Genomic DNA, 16,934 nt, shown 5'->3' with positions numbered 1-16,934 from the left:
CATAATGCTGCTTTCCAGCTGAAAAACTGGCAAGCAGCACCTGAGGTACTGAGGCAGACTGTAATTGTCTCTACTAGAATCAAAGTGGAGGATAAGGCCTATATTTTCTAAATAGCTACAAGTGCAGCCTAATCTTCATCACTTTTCATTTACTGTCCCAGCTTTATGCTCTGTACACTCAGCCAATCGACAGTCAAAACCTTATACTTAAAGTAACCTGTAACACACTACTTTGAACTCGCTTACTTCTTTCAGCTTGTGGACACCACCAGTAGCCAGAATATCTATCAAATTCTTCTTGAAGAACAAAGGTAGCAACTCCAGCTGATCTGGGATCCTCTTCCATGTTGGCTAGCTCTGAACAAACAAAAAAGGCAAAATTATCCCCCAAACTCTTTTTAATTTAATTTTATTTTTTACAATAGGACAAAGCAAAATGATTCTGTCACTCCTAAAGAAAGGTAGTTGATTGTAGTGGTCAACTGTGGAGCCAAACAGATCGAATTCCAATCTGGGCCTCACCAATTACCTATTGCATGACCTTGGGCAATTAGTCGCACTCTACTGTGGCATGTCAATGGTAGAGCTTGGAATATGCTTGGCTTTTGTACCCTTAGCACCAATAACCACCTAAACAAATCACAAAGTCATTATTATGTAAGATTTTTGTATCATGGTAAAATGTTTACAGTGTAATTTGAACGTGGCTTGTTTTTGAGAATCATCAATGCTTTGACACTTGCCAGTACTTAGTCCTGTCTGCTAAGTAATAGTCCATTGATAATATGGATTTTTTGTTTTGGGGGTGTTGTTGTGGGGTGGTTTGAGTAAAAATGGTCCCCACAGGCTCATATGTTTGTTTGAATGCTTGGTCCCCAGTTAGTGGAACTGTCTGGAAGGATGAGGGGGTGTGGTCTTATTGGAGAAGGAGTGTCACTGGGGTTGGGCTTGAAGGTTTCAAAAGCCCATGCCAGGCCCAGTCTCTCTCTGCTTGCCTGCCCCCACACTCCCTGCCATGTTAACCATGGACTAACCCTCTGTAACTATAAGCAAGTTCCTAAATTAAGTGCTTCCTTTTCTAAGTTGCCTTGGTCATGGTGTCTCCTCACCATGTTGTTGTTGTAGAACAGTAACTAAAACAGACAGAGTCTTGCTATGTGACAGGCCGAGGCTGGCCTAGAATTCACTATGCAGACCAAGCTAGCCTTCATCTCAGAGACTGGCCTGCCTCTACCTCCTGAGGTGTAGGCCCATGTGGAGTGATGTTGTGGATTTTTCATCCATTCTGCTGACAAGTGGGCTGACATGTTACTGTGAATACAGATGATGCGAACATTTATTCTTGCACAATAATTTCCATGGACATGTGCTTTCATTTCTTTGGAGTGAATATCTTGGAGTGGAGTGGCTCTTGGAGTAGAGTGGCTGGTTAGTGGAGTGTGTTTTACCTTGTGGGGATGCATTTCTATTATTTTACACTCTTACCAACAGTAGGCATTCTCAATCTTTCTCACTTTTGCTTGTTTACTTGGTGAGCAGTGATATATCATTATGATTTTATTTTCTTTCTTTTTTTTGTTTTTTGAGACAGGGTTTCTCTGTGTGGCTTTGCACCTTTCCTGGATCTCGCTCTGTAGACCAGGCTGGCCTCGAACTCACAGAAATCAACTTGGCTCTGCCTCCCAAGTGCTGGGATAAGGGCATGCGCCACCACTGCCCGGCTTTATTTTCTTTTGTTAGAGACAGGGTCTTGCTATGCTGCTCAGGCTAGTCTTAAACTCCAAGCAATCCTCCTACTTTAGTCTCCTATGTGCTTGGACTATAGGCATACACTACTGTGCCCAGCACAGGTAAGATTTAATTTTATTTTCTTTCTTTTTCTTTATTTTATAATTTTTTTCAAGACTGGGTTTCTCTGTGTAGCCCTGGCTGTCCTTGAACTCACTCTACAGACCAGGCTGGCCTTGATCTGCCTACCTCTGTCTCCCAAGTGCTGGGATTAAAGGTATGTGCCATTATACACGGCTTTAGTTTACCATTTTTGATCATTTGTATTCTACAGTGTGAGACGAATGTACAATAAGAACCTTATCCAAAAACCAAGTCAAGTATTTGGAATTCTGAGACTCTTCACACAGTGCACATCTATGATGTATTATGTATCAGCAGCAGCAGCACAGCCAGGTAAACTGTAATCTAATCCCAGCATCCCAGAAGCAAACTGAAGGCAGGCATGCTGAGCGGGACAAATGTTATAAATACTCTCAAGCCAGTTCAGGTCAGGTTCTGCCACCAAATGAGTTTCAGCACCAAGCTAATGACAACAATGTGTCCAGAGCTTTCTGAAACAAGGAATTAGTACAAGAGTCAAGAGGAGTGCTTGAATCCTTCAATTACTGTAAACTACATCTCCAACTTGCTCTCTCTTCTGTTCTCCTTTAGATGTGAGGACAGGTAGCACTGGTTTGTATCCCTGCTACTTACTACAAGTTACTTATTAACTGGATAACTGGTATTGCCTTGTCTTTCCAGCAGAGGGTAACTGGGGGCAGGAACCAGTACTTCTAAATTCCTCCATCACACTGAGCAGAGATAAACACACACACACCCTGACAGATCACTCCCTTTCTAGGCTTTCATCACAACACACTGGCTGGCATGTCCCTTCCTCCATCCCTTTCTATCTAAACAGACAATTCACAGCCCTTGTGATGTTTCAGTCACAATTCTAAACACTGCATAAAAATTAACTTATTAAGGCCTTCTGAAAATCCTGTGGTTATACCAAGTTGATTCATATTTTTACATATGTAGAAACCAAGTGGTACATTAATTAATTTGATGAGGTCAGAATTAATGAATGGTAGATAACACTCAGATAGCCTGGTTCTGTATTATTCTGTATTCTCTGCCTGGGCTCTTATACTAGAAATAATAAATTTACCACATACCTACATGAATAGTAAAGAGAAGAGTAAAAACTATAACATCCTCTAGAATTCCAGCACATTCTACTTTAAATTCTGCCAATCGTTACAAATTCTCTGTGGGAAACAATTTTACAAAAGAAAGCAAGCCAGGCACAGTGGTACACATCTTTAATACCAGCAAACTTGGGAGGCAGAAGCAGGCAGATCTCTAGAATTCAAGGCCAGCCTGGTCCACACGATGACTTGTGAGACAACTAGGGCTACAAAGAGAAAAAGAGAGTCTGTCTCAAAAAAAGACTTTAAAATGCCTATTTGTGACATTTTTTTTCTTTTTTTTTTTTTTTTTTTTTTGGTTTTTCGAGACAGGGTTTCTCTGTATGGCTTTGGTGCCTGTCCTGGATCTCACTCTGTAGCCCAGGCTGGCCTAGAACTCACAGAGATCCGCCTGGCTCTGCCTCCCGAGTGCTGGGATTAAAGGTGTGCGCCCCCACCGCCGGGCTCTCGTAGCAGTTTTTATGGGAGCTTTGCAGTCCCAGTCTCGAATACACAAGTGGTAGGAAGTGTTCAGGGTTTGCTGACAGGATGAAAAGGGCTTCAATTCTCAACACACCTGTGATTCCAGTGATGGCAGCTGCCAAGCTTTGGTGTCATGCATCCAAATCCTTACGTCCAGTACAGCTATAACCACCAGCTCGACTGCTGAAGACTCCTCCATTCACATACACACACACACACACACACACACACACACACACACACACACACCCCGCCGCCTCCCCAGTACTGGACAACTGAGCACTTCTAGCTCCTCACAAAGGCCACAGCACCTTTCAGAGTAAGACCTTTCTCACACAGTTCCCTTTCTGGAACACTTTGCTAACATAGAGACATCACTGAAGGTCAGTTACGTTGATCTGGGAGGTCTTCCCCAACCACGGCTTCTCTTGGTGCTTGCTCTAGAGCCCTCCACGTCTGATCTCCTCTGTATTGCCGTTATTGTTTATTTAGCTGCTTGATGGCCTGCAGCACCTTATTCAATCCGTACCCTTGCCACAGTTCTCCTTTAGAATCACTTAAAGATTCGTTCCCTTAAGATCCTGTCCAAATACCACAAGCTGCAAATGCTTAAGTCTCTTTCCATAAAACAACACAGTGTTTCCACAGAACGCAAGTGCCCTCAGGTAGACTTTAATGATATTACTTACTTACACTGGAGACAATGTAAACAGTTATTACACTACATTGCTTAGGGAACGACCAATAATAATATCACAAAATGTCTGCATGTGAACATTACAAACACAGCTATCACAGGCCTAACTGCACATAATATATGAATGAGGTGCACAGCAAATGACCCAGCAGTGCCAGAGATGGTGAGGATGGAGACGATGGCAGGGAGCTACAGGAAGGCCTTCATTCCCATACATCACTTCTTCCTTATGAACTCAGTCCAACAATCTATGACAAACTCAAGTCTACCTTTTGAAACTTTTTGGTTTTGTTTTTTTGAGACAGTTTTTCTGTGTAGCCCTGGCTGTCCTGGAACTCACTCTGTAGACCAGGCTGGCCTCAAACTCAGAGACCCACCTGCCTCTGCCTCCTGAGTGCTGGGATTAAAGGCACCACTGTGCCTGGCTGTTGTTTTCTGAGACAGCACTGAACCTGTATTCCTATTGCCTCAGACCCCGTTTGCCACTCAACAAAGCCTACTTAAATACTTCCACAATGCCCATGGTTCTTCTACATTCTGATTTTTCCAATTAGAACAGTAGCTAAATAGACTCTCCAAAATGGGGAGACTGTTTTTCAGGCAGTTTCTGATAATGTGTAACTGGTTTTTCTGTTTGTATCGTCAAGCAAGTCTAATTTTTTTTTTTGGTTTTTTTGAGACAAGGTTTCTCTGTGTAGCTTTGGAATCTTCCCTGGAACTCACTTTGTAGACCAGGCTGGCCTTGAACTCACAGAGATCCACCTGCCTCTGCCTCCTGAGTGCTGGGATTAAAGGCGTGCGCCACCACCGCCCGCCAAGTCTAATTTTCTTAATTAAAATTTCACTTAATGAGAAAGGCTTGGGGAACTGGTAGCAGTCCTAGGCTAAAAGAATAAGCATAGCAGAGATGCACTGTGGTACTTGAAAATGGCTGAGAAGAGAGTGGCATTATCTAAGGGATATGAACCATGTATTCTCTGTCCTTCTCCTTACCTTTCAATTTTTAAATACCTGAACTTAAAAATAAAGATCACGGAGCTAGCAAGATGTCTTGGTGGTTAGGGGCACTGGCTGTTCTTCCAGAGGACCTGAGTTCAATTCCCAGCACTCACATGGCAGCTCACAGCTGTCTATAGCTACAGTTCCAGGGGACCCAACACCCTAACACAGACATGAATGCAGACAAAACACTATGCACATAAAATTTAAAAAAAAATTAAATAAAATCTTAAAAAAAGATAAAGATCACCGAGTTTGCTTTAATTTCAAAATGGAAGTAAAATGAAAATCAGCTTTCCACATATGTATCAGCAAAGCCAGGCTGAAGATCTCTGTCTTACCATTGTGCACATAGGTGATCCTCCGTTCTTCCCTGGTTACGAGGTTTGATATCCAGATATCGTTGCTGTGAATGAAAGCTATCCAGTCTGGATCAGCAGGGCATAATTTGGGATCCATCCGTATATTGGGACAACTAGTTTCCACTAAATTGGGCCGTAAAGGTTGTTGCTAGAAAAGTAAACAACATTTTAAGGTAAGCTAACAGGTTGACAAATAGAAATTTGTTTTTTTGGTTTTTTTTTTGGTTTTTTCGAGACAGGGTTTCTCTGTCTAGCTTTGCGCCTTTCCTGGAACTCGCTTTGGAGACCAGGCTGGCCTCGAACTCACAGAGATCCACCTGGCTCTGCCTCCCAAGTGCTGGGATTAAAGGCGTGCGCCACCACCGCCCGGCGACAAATAGAAATTTGTTTTCCATATTTTTTTCCTGTAAGACAGATGGCATTTCTAACTAAAATGTCCATTACAGCTGCATCCCAGGAAAAATATACTTTCAATTGGCTTCACTTACTAAGAACTCTTTTTTAGATGATGAATGGAAGAGCTAAGGGTGACAGATAATAAACACTGTATTACACACCAAGACAATGTAACAGTATTTCATGAAGTTTGCTGCTCAGCTTCTTTAATGGAGTAATTATTATCTGTTGAACTTTTTAAATTTTTGTTTTTGTTTTTGTTTTGTTTTTCAAGACAGGGTTTCCCTGTGTAGCCTTGGCTGTCCTGAAACTCACTCTGTAGACCAGGCTGGGCTCAAACTCTGAGTTCCGTCTGCCTCCCCGAGTGCTGAAACTAAAAGTGTGCTTTACCACCTCCACCCTGCTTGAACCTTTTTTTTTTTTTTTTTGAGACAGAGTCACTATAGCCCTTGGCTAGTCTGGAACTCACTAAGTAGACCAGGCTGACCTTGAACTCACAGAGATCCACCTGCTTCTGCCTCCTGAGTGCTGGGATTAAGGGGATGTGCCACTATGCCTAGCTTGTTGAATATTTCCTTTCTTTCTTTCTTTTTTCTTTCTTTTTTTTTTTTTTTTTGGTTTCCCGAGATAGGGTTTCTCTGTGTAGTTTTGATGTCTGTCCTGGATCTCACTCTGTAGATCAGGCTGGCCTCAAACTCACAGAGATCCACTTGGCTCTGCCTCCTGAGTGCTGGGATTAAAGGCATGCCCCACCACCGCCCAGCTCTTGTTGAATACAATTTTGAACAAATCATTAAACATTTAAAAATTAATTTTACCAATACAAGTAAGTTTGCTCATTAAAAAAAAAAATGTAATGAGGCATGCGTGGCAAGATGGCTCAGCAGGTAAAGAACTCCTGCTGCTAAGACCAACAACCTGAGTTCAATCCCTGGGTCCTACATGGTGGAAAAAGAGAACAGAGTACTACAAGTTGTCCTCTGACCTATACACATACCCTGTGGCATGCATGCATACACACTAAATAAATAAATAAATGGAAAATTAACTTTTTGAAAAGTTTTATTTTCATTTATGTTTATGGGTGTGTTGTCTGCACACATGTCTGTGTACCAAACATGTGTCTGGTGCTGGAAGAGGCCAGAAATGAGCATTATATCCCCTGAAACTAGGGTTACACACAACTGTGAGCTGTCATGTGGGTTCTGGGAATTGAACTTGGGCCCTCTAAAAGAACATCTGGTGCTCTTAAATCACTAAGCCATCTCTCTAGCCCTTCCCAAAAATTTTAATGTAATGATAGCTAACACCAATATAGTTCTACCAAAAGAATAGCTCCAATAGTTCATAAAGAACTACTTAGAATAAAACCAAATATAAATTCATTTATTAAAATAATTAGCTTAATATTAAAATTTATTAAAATACTTAGAGAAACCAAAAAATAAAACACCTTGTGATAGTATCTTTCAAAATCTCCCTCAGCACTTAAAGAAAATGGTAATTAATGCTATTTTCTGTATCTCCCAACATAGAAAAGATTTTGAGCATTTTAAAACTTGTATCTTGGGGCTGAAGAGCATACACTGAGGACCCTTGTTCAATTCCCAGAATGCACGTCAGACAGCTCACAACTGCCTGCAACTCCAGCCCAGGGAACCTACAACTCTAGCCTCTGAGAGCACCTGCACTCACATACCTCTCCCCCAGACAGTAACCTGAGAAATAAAACAAAAGTTTAAAAAATTGTATCTTTTATGTCATTGGGAAAACTACCAGCCTTTTTAATTTTTTTTTTTTTTTTGCCGGGCGGTGGTGGCGCACGCCTTTAATCCCAGCACTCGGGAGGCAGAGGCAGGCGAATCTCTCTGAGTTCGAGGCCAGCCTGGGCTACAGAGTGAGTTCCAGGTAAGGCGCAAAGCTACACAGAGAAACCCTGTCTCGAAAAACCAAAAAAAAAAAAAAAAAAAAAATTAAAAATTAGTATTAATTTCTTAGCTGGTGATTAAACTGACTCTTTTGGTTTACTTGCTAATTTCCTTTCTGATTTGGGTACAAATTCTCTTTAGGACCCTAAAACAGTTAACACACAGTAACTGCAACTTACCGTAAATCCATGTGGGCCTCCATCTTTGATATGGTAAATTCCACTACCAGCTTGAAACAAGAACGTTCCACTTCCGGGGTGATAATCGTAAGCTGCGATTCCCACGGTTCCAATGCGCTTTCTTTCTCTGAGGAGCTCTTCCTCTCGAGAATACATCCCATAGTCTAGTGTCGCCTAAGACAAAAGGAAAGTCATCCATCCCAGTCCTCTGAGAACTGGTCGTCGCAACTCGCTGGAACTCTAGCATCCCTCCAGTGCTTAAGTCTGTGCCCTGAATGACCCAGAAGTTACCAGCTACTCTAAGCAGATTAATTTCAGAAACTCTCCTGAAATTTTGAGTGAAGAACCATTTAATCACTATTGCATACATTAGAAAACAAGAATAAAATCCATCATCTTAGTAGTCAAGGCCCCCAACAGTCTAAGCATAATTCAGTAGTTTTGCATACAGTTAGTTGTAGAGCAGGGATCTCTCCAGCTACTTTGGTAGGGACTGAACATAGCAGCCAGCATACTCTAGGCAAGCCAAGAGAATAGACTGTTGTGAGTGTGTGTGGTGGGGTACTGGCTAGCCTCAAACTCTTGATCTTCTGACCTTTCTACCTCCATACCTCCCAAGTACTGGGATTACAGGCGTGTACCAAGTTTCAGAAGGCAGAGATGAGAGGATTACCAGAAGTTTGAGGCCAACCTGGTTTATATAGGGAGCTTTAAGGCCAGCCAGGGATATACAGCGAGACCTTGTCTCAAAAAACAAACAAAATAGGGCTGGAGAGATGGCTCAGTGTTTAAGAACTTTTGTTGTTCTTCCAGGACCTGAGTTTGATTCCCAATACCCATATCAGATGGCTCACACTATCTGTAACTCCAGTTCCAAGGGTCCAACGCCATCTTCTGCCACCTATGGTACCAATCATGCACATGGTACAGACATACATACAGGCAAGCATTCATTCCCCAAAACTAAAAGGAATCTAAAATGTTTAAAATAAATGAAACAAAACACCAAAAACTTGAATTGTAATATCCTATGGTTTTAGATACAGAGAACTGGTTAATTTAAAGTTCACACATGTAAAAGTAATGAAATATTTTAATTCTTTTTCATTCAAGGCCTAGAAAAATTTTTGCCCTGAAATAAATGAAGAAATATATACTAAATCATAGAAAGAAGAATATTTGTTCCAACCTGAAAAAGGTCCAAAAGAGGCTTCCAAGAAAGCATTAAGACTGCTGCTCTGTTGATGGTTTTAGGGATTTCAGAATAAAATAGTGTATTTTCTCTGTTCTCACCAGACATGGCTACAAGGGGGGAAAAACAAACCCACAACGTATTACCATTTTGTAATACTGTCCTCATTACAACAACAGTCACAAATACATAACATCTTCTATACATTACAATGTTTTCCATTCCACAGGAACCAAAATAATGTTATTAAGTAGGGTGTGCACATGTTTTATGCCTTGGAAATTTTCTTGAATATAAGCAATGTTTCAAGCTGGGCATGGCAGCAAACATCTGCAGTCCCAGAGCTCAGGAGGTAGAGGCCGGAGAATCTGGAGTTTGAGGCCAGCCTGGGCTAAGTGAAACCTTGTCTCAAAAACACTAAGTAAGGAAAAGAACAACCAGCTCACAAAGGTTCTATGGTGTCAGGGCACACGTCTACAGTCTCAGCTCTCACGAATGCAGGACTGTGAGAGGCCAGTTTGCGCAGATGGACAGTCAAAAAACTAGGCAAGAGGTAAACATAAAAACATACTTCCCGCCGGGCGGTGGTGGCGCATGCCTTTAATCCCAGCACTCGGGAGGCAGAGCCAGGCGGATCTCTGTGAGTTCAAGGCCACACAGAGAAACCCTGTCTCGAAAAACCAAAAAAAAAAAAAAAAAAAAAAAAACCATACTTCCCAAAGTGTCACAAAAAAATGCTTCGCGCTGATATTAAACTTTTTTTAAGATTTTTATATGTGTGTGTATGAGCATGTGGGCACACACTCATGCATGCGTGTATGCATAAATGTGTACCATATGTGTGAAGGTGCTCAACAATCTCTGGAGCTTATAGGAGGGTGTGAGGCACCTGATGATGTGGGTACTATGAACTGAACCTGGGTTCTACAGAAAAGCAGCAAGTACTCCTAACCTTACTTAAGTCAGATAACTGAGTCATTGCTCCAGCCTTGATATTCATATCTTAGTTCATCTAAAGACAAAACTTATCAAAGCATATAAGACAACATAAGAATTATTTTGCTGTTAGTTTTGGTAAATAATAGATGAGATTTCCAGATTAGAAAATTTCTTTCTTAACTTTATTTTCTTAATTATCTAAATTGTACTTAGAAACAAAAAAAAATTCAACTTAATTCCAGTTTTTTTTCCATTATAAAGTGATTGTACAATATCTTTGGAGTATCAAATAAAAGTATAGTAGCTGGGTGGTAGTAGCTCACACCTTTAATCCCAGCACTTGGGAGGCAGAAGCAGGCAGATCTCCGAGTTTGAGGCCAGCCTGGTCTACAGAATGAGTTCCAGGACAGCCAGGGCTACACAGAGAAAGAGAAAAACAAAAAAGATCCACAATTGGGCTGGTGTGGTAGCACATGCCTTTAATCCTCGCACTTGGGAGGAGGAGGAAGAAACAGGCAGATCTCTTCACCTTCAGTTCAAGGCCAGCCAGGTGAGACCTGGCCTGGTCTCACAAGGTCTGCATAGTGAGACCCTGATTTAAAAAAAAAAAAAAAGTATCATAACTGGTATGGTGGTGTTTCACTGTGATTTCAGTATGTGGGAGGTGGAGGCAGGAGGGTCAGGAGTTCAAGGCCAGCATCTGTTACACAGTGAGTTAGAGATCTTATAGAGACAATGTTTATGGAAATATAAACTCTACAGCCTCTTTATAGGAGACATTCAGCAGTATCAATAAAAATTCAGAATATACACTTGGTTCAAGCAATTCCACTTTCAGGAATGACTAATACAATGACAGTTACTGCCTCGACTTTTCGTTAAAAGTAGATGATCAGCCCCGTTCTCTCTCTCTCTCTCTCTCTCTCTCTCTCTCTCTCTCTCTCTCTCTCTCACACACACACACACACACACACACACACACAGTGGGGGATTCATTATGAGGGGCCTGGTGAAGTTCAATGTATCTAGTATATGATTATATACTAGAATATTCTGAAAGTTAAAAAGAACCAATCTTCAATCATGCTGTGGACTCCCTAGAAAATGTCTCACACACACGTAATGCTAATGAATGGCTGAAACTTAATGGGCAGCAACTCGGAAGGAGGGGACTTCTTTTGAGGCAGGGACCTGTTATTTGTAGCCCAGGCTGCCTTTGAACTTGTGAACCTCCTGCGGAAGTCTCTTCTGTGTGCTGACATTAGAGTGTACCACCACATCCAGTGGGAACCTATTTTTAAAATAGAAAAGTAATTTAGGAGAGGTCATCCAGATGACTCAGGAGGGAAAGGCACCTGCTGCCAAGCCAGACGATTTGAGTTCCATTGTTTTGAGAGCCTCATGGTAGAAGGACAGAACTAACTCCCACAGGAGTCCTCAACGTCCACATGAGGGCTGTGGTATGTACATGCACATGTGTGCACGCACACACACAAATAAATTTAATTAAATTTTTTAAAAAGAAAGAGAATTAGGAGCTGGACATAATGACACACATCTGTAATTACAACATACAGGAGGCAAAATGGGGGGAGGGAGTGAATGCTCAAAGAGGCTATTGTGTAACTCAGTGGTGGGATGTGTTCTTAACATGCACAGTGCCTTGAGTTCAATCTCCAGCACAAAAAAAGGAAAACCATTAAAACAGTGGACTACTATATTTAATTTAGACAGATCTTTTTTTTTTTTTTTGGTTTTTCGAGACAGGGTTTCTCTGTGTAGCTTTGTGCCTTTCCTGGGACTCACTTGGTAGTCCAGGCTGGCCTCGAACTCACAGAGATCCGCCTGGCTCTGCCTCCCGAGTGCTGGGATTAAAGGCGTGCGTCACCACCGCCCGGCTTTTTTTTTTTTTTTTTTTTTGTAATTTAGACAGATCTTAAACATGGGATAAATGGACTCGGGAAGAAGAGACCGAGGCTTGGTTTAAAATGATGAAAGCTGCAGCTGCTAAGGATGGAAACATGCTAAAGGGTCGACAGTTTGTCCTCATTTGACCATTCTCAAGGAAAGGCATTTCAAACTAGCTTTAGGAAGAATCAATTCTTGGCTTAAATTTGACTTGGTCAAAAAGATCATGGTCAACTATCTGCTGCCTGTAAGTAAAAATATAGCTAATGAGATGAATCAAAATTAATATATCCACTGAACAGAAGTTCTTCAAATTAAAAGTGATTTTTTTTCCTTTAAAGGAAACGAGCCTCATATTTGCTTACTACTGAAATTGAGTCTGAATTATAGTTAGTCCTGACTTGAGAAAATGCCTCCTCTCTGAAAGTGCAACTTCATACTCACCAAGATAATAGACCCTGTCTGAGTGAGGACCATCTGGATCCGTCCTCTTCACAAACATAAAATCATGAGGTGCCTTAGCCATCATGTAGCCATGATATTTTCTGGTATCAGCAAGCAGCTTTTTTAGTTGACTCCAAGAATATCGTTCGACATAAAACGGCTCCAGTTTAGGTCGATCCTGTGATTCAATAGTTCCCTCCTCACACTCTGCAGTTTCAAATATCTCAACACCCAGCTGTTCTGTTTCCATTGCTGCTGCCATGTTGCATTTTCCTGGGAAAACACAATACAAGAAGCCATTCACAGGGGTGTCTTCTGTTACATTATCACAATGACAGGGCCAAAACCCCAAACAAACAAGTAAGTAAGTAACAAGCCTTTCAACACAGCTGCAATGAAACCTAATAAGAAAAGCAATAGTGGTGTCCCCCACCCCCACCTCTGTGCTCAGTTCCAAAAAGATTTTTTAAAAATTGAGGTCATGTCAATTTCACAGTGACTATAAATCCCTCCAGGAACTTTTTATAAAAGGCTCTCCTTTGAGTATCTCTTGCCAAAATTCCTTTTCCTTTCCCACACTGGAAGGAAACAGGCCATGTGCCAGTTGGCTGCTACATTCCACCCCAGAGCATGTCAATACCGAAGCTATGTGCCAAGGGAGGTAAGTGTTTTTGCATTTTAAAAAGTAACACTTCTAACAAATGCTGATTGCTGTTTCTAAAGTGTAACAAATTAGAATAGTAACAACATTGCTACAAACAATGAACTTATAACTAGGGAAGTAACCTAAGGAAATACAGTGTTTTCTCTTGCAGGGAAGGACTCCAAACAACTAAACACTTACAGACTGATACATTCTGAACCTTTTGCTCTTCTCTAGACAGTATCAAGTATTTAATGTTTTACTGATGATTGCAAGACTAGCCTTCCTGATTATGTAACTTTTATCCTGTTCAAAAAAGAAAAATATACTACCTTTAAGTGGCTTTAATTAGTTGAAGCAGTTAATGAAGAAGACATATGGCGTTCACATCAGCATTTTATAAGTCCGAACCCAATTTACCAGTTCAACACTATAATTATTTAAGAGCTTTGAGAACTGATTGTACTTATTTTACAAACCCAGAAGATAACACTTTCCACCTTGATCTTTTCTGATATTTAAACTAACATGAGCAGAGTATCAGAGAAAACTAACCACAACAAAAAAGCTGTCATAGAACCATGTAGAGATGTAGCTCAGTGGTGAGTTCAATCCCAGTTCCACAAAAGAAAGCAAACTACTTAGGTAACTGCGTTTCACATAATCATTAACTACTTCAACAATCAATACATGGCTGTGTATTTAAGACGATGTCGTTCTTTTAAAGCTCAGCTTTGCAGGTTAACATCAATTCACACTAAGAAGTTACCTTCCCTCTAGCAAGTTACCGGAAGTTGTGGGCTGTGAGTCAGTCCATCTAATTTGTATTACTGGTATGCAAAAGTACTGAACTGTGCACATGGGACATGGTACCGTTTTCCTTGTCACAGTGCATGATACTGTCACTTCTAATAGAACAATGACAAAGCAGAGTAGTCCAAATACTGTTATATCAGATAACTCTCATCATTGGGTAGCCAAGGCTCCACTAATGAAAATCCAGCAGAGAACTGAGCTTTTAGATCCACCGGGACTCAGAGTATCAAGTGGCAGTGGTGGCTGTTGACCAACCTGAAGCTAGTGGAGGCCTATTTTCAATCAAGAGTATGTCAAAGGACCTAGTTTTCTGATGGAGCAAGGAACTAAAATTAAAAGAATCTACACTAATCTGACTCAGTTCTCTCATGTGTGAAATCCCATCTCCACTCCATCCCTTACAAGTACAAGGCCGAGGAACAGAGCAGCTCAGTACAGACTTCCAGAGCCTTATTGCTCAGCTGGAGTCATTACCAACTTTAGAATCTTTCTTTGTAAAAACTTACATCAGCCCCTATTTAAAAACTGGAAATTTCTGAATGGACTGTGCTATTTGTCTCCACATATATACACACTGTATAGTTCAAATGACATTCTGCCACTCTGTTCACAGCAAATATTTATTCTGTCCTTTCTACAATAGACATTGTGCAATTTGCACAAATGTGTAACTAATTTCCAGAATTCCCTGACACTATATACAAATACATTCTCAAAACACGTGGCCTAAATTTTCTCAAACAGGGTCCAATCCATTCCCAGCACAGTGCATGTATTTCACTGCCCCACCAACCTCTTCACCTGTGGGTCTTCCCTGGTGCCTACCTGGTTGTATTTTCATCTGCTCAGATCTCTACTTTCAAAGAGATCATTTTCACCTGGCCCAACTTTAAACACAGATCTCTCCGTTCATCCTGATCTCTTCTCACAGGAATCTTTCCTTTTCTCACCATCCAATCCTGCTTCCAGATAAGAGATTGATCATTAAAATAGACCATATATGGCCAAAAAGTAAGCCCAAAAATCCCCAAATGATATTTAACTGATAATTTCCTTTTAGTGTAATATGTAATGCCTGAATTATTTTGGGTCTCCAATTTATCAAAACCATGTTTGTGTGTATGAATATACAGATATATATATAATACTTTTTTTTTTTGGATAGGTCTTTCAAATCCCAGGCAGGTCTTGAATTCTCAGTCCTCTTGCTTCAGCCTCCTGAGTGCTGAATTTATAGACCTTTGCTAACAAGCCCAGCCCTAAAATTACTTTTTCCAGAAATGCACGGCTCAAATTGAGAAGTTAAGTCCTAACAATAATGTAAATCTTGATGCCCAGACACATTAAAGGGAAAATTATAGGAGGGCTTGAAAAACTGCTTCAGTGGGCTGGAGATGGCTGGAGCCGTCAGGAGCAAGCAATGCTGGTGCAGAGGCCCCAACTTCGGTCCCTGCACCCACTTCCGGCTGTTCACAACCACCTCAGACCAGTTCTAAGGGGGACTCCAACACCTCTGGTTTCTACAGGAACTGCACTCACATGTACATACCCTCACACACACACAATTGGAAATAATGATAAATTGAAAATAGATGTGAGGTGCCAAGTTGTAAAGCCTTGAGAGTGGCAGATATCATTTATTTCTAGGGCCAGGGAATTGCTTAAAAGATAAAAGCACTTGCGGCAGAAGCCTGAGGATCCCCTGAAAGCCAGGAAAGCGTTGGCGAATCTGTAAACCCAGCATCCCTAATGTGGTAAGGAAGGAATAGATAGAATGGGCCCAGGTTGGAGGGTCAGCTAGCCTGGAGTATGCAGCAATTGAGACTCTGTCTGAACAAAGTGTAGTGTGGGAGGACTGACTCCCAAAAGTTATCCTCCGACTTCCACACGATCCCCAAGACGTGTGTGTGTGTGTGTGTGTGTGTGTGTGTGTGTGTGTGTGTGTGTAGAGCCGCAAGCACACACACATACACAAAGATATTTATTTCTATGCGCCTATGTTCCTTTTATATGATGTCATATTGAGTTGGTGACAGAATAAATTCAGTACAGTAAAAAAATGTGCATTATAGGCTTTTTTTTTCGTTTTTCTTTTGCAGAAAGGGAACTTGAATTTAATCATCTAAATTGTGTTCATTTGTCACGGTCTCACTCTGTAGCCAAGACTGGCCTTGAACTCAACATCCTCTTGCCTCACCTTCCCAAATGCTGGGGTTACACCTATGTACCACCATACTCAGCTAGAATTCTTGACAAGGTAGATGCCCTATTCATTTTAAGGGCATCCCATTTTGGCCTTCTTTTTCAAGTGAGATGGGTAGCTTTTCTGGAAAAATAATCACTAAGCTGGTTGATAATCTAGCTTAGAATTGTGTGTGATTACATCTTATTTGTTAATAGTTTGGACTCCAAGCTCCCCATTCCACATAGGTGATGGAAAGGTTTGAAAAGCTATGTGGCAAGAGGAGGGTAAAAAATAATGCCAGATAGCAGCAACAGACTGAGTCAAGAAACCGTCTCAAAGTGCAAAGCCTCTCACTCCAAGATTGGTATGTTGGGTTAAAAGAGCTTTGGGAGTCTTGGGGTGTGGTCCCCTGAAATGGCATCCCATAGTTTTTACGGTAAGGGCCAATCAGTCGCCTAAACTCTGCACACCTCACTGGAGCCGAGCTACTTCACTCTTCGGCGTCTACAACTGAGAAAGTTTATCGGAGGCAAAGAGCTTGAAAGCTATGAATGAGGAAGGAGGAGGGGTGTGGTAGGGAATGTGGCAAGGAAGGACAGCAAGAACACCAAGGCTTAGTATAAAGAGGATGAGCAAGCTGGACAGGAAGGGCAAGGACCCTGCTGCGAATGGATGGGTGGAACAGAATGGCAGCGAGACAGTGAGCGCGGAGGAATGGATCTAGAGTGAAGCAGGAGGGAGGAAGGAACACCGGCTGGGGAAAGGCAGCGGGGTCCGGAGGCGAATCCCATCCGCCACTG

At 41.5% G+C, this 16,934-nt stretch overlaps 1 protein-coding gene across 5 annotated transcripts in view; it reads right to left on the bottom strand.

Moving 5' to 3' along the window:
- The window catches only part of Dpp8 (dipeptidyl peptidase 8), a 53,807-nt gene that overhangs the window by 36,384 nt on the left and 489 nt on the right, over positions 1-16,934 (bottom strand). For 4 of the 5 annotated variants that reach the window (XM_052712197.1, XM_052712162.1, XM_052712189.1 and 1 more), the window contains exons 2-7: positions 14,775-14,908; positions 12,491-12,763; positions 9,197-9,309; positions 8,008-8,181; positions 5,484-5,652; positions 247-357 (exon numbers count right to left, since the gene is read on the bottom strand). In XM_052712197.1, the coding sequence (XP_052568157.1) occupies positions 247-357; positions 5,484-5,652; positions 8,008-8,181; positions 9,197-9,309; positions 12,491-12,763; positions 14,775-14,790 (856 nt within the window). In that variant the 5' untranslated portion in view covers positions 14,791-14,908. Of the gene's footprint in view, positions 1-246; positions 358-5,483; positions 5,653-8,007; positions 8,182-9,196; positions 9,310-12,490; positions 12,764-14,774; positions 14,909-16,604; positions 16,928-16,934 lie in introns of those variants that run through there. The other variant, XM_052712177.1, reaches the window with a different exon arrangement.

Source organism: Peromyscus californicus, unplaced genomic scaffold (genome assembly GCF_007827085.1).
Source record: "Peromyscus californicus insignis strain IS unplaced genomic scaffold, ASM782708v3 Scaffold_11__1_contigs__length_118956290, whole genome shotgun sequence".
NCBI classification, from domain to species: Eukaryota; Metazoa; Chordata; class Mammalia; order Rodentia; family Cricetidae; genus Peromyscus; species Peromyscus californicus.
Note: the sequence above shows the minus strand (reverse complement) of the source record. Positions and strands in the feature narration are given on the sequence as shown.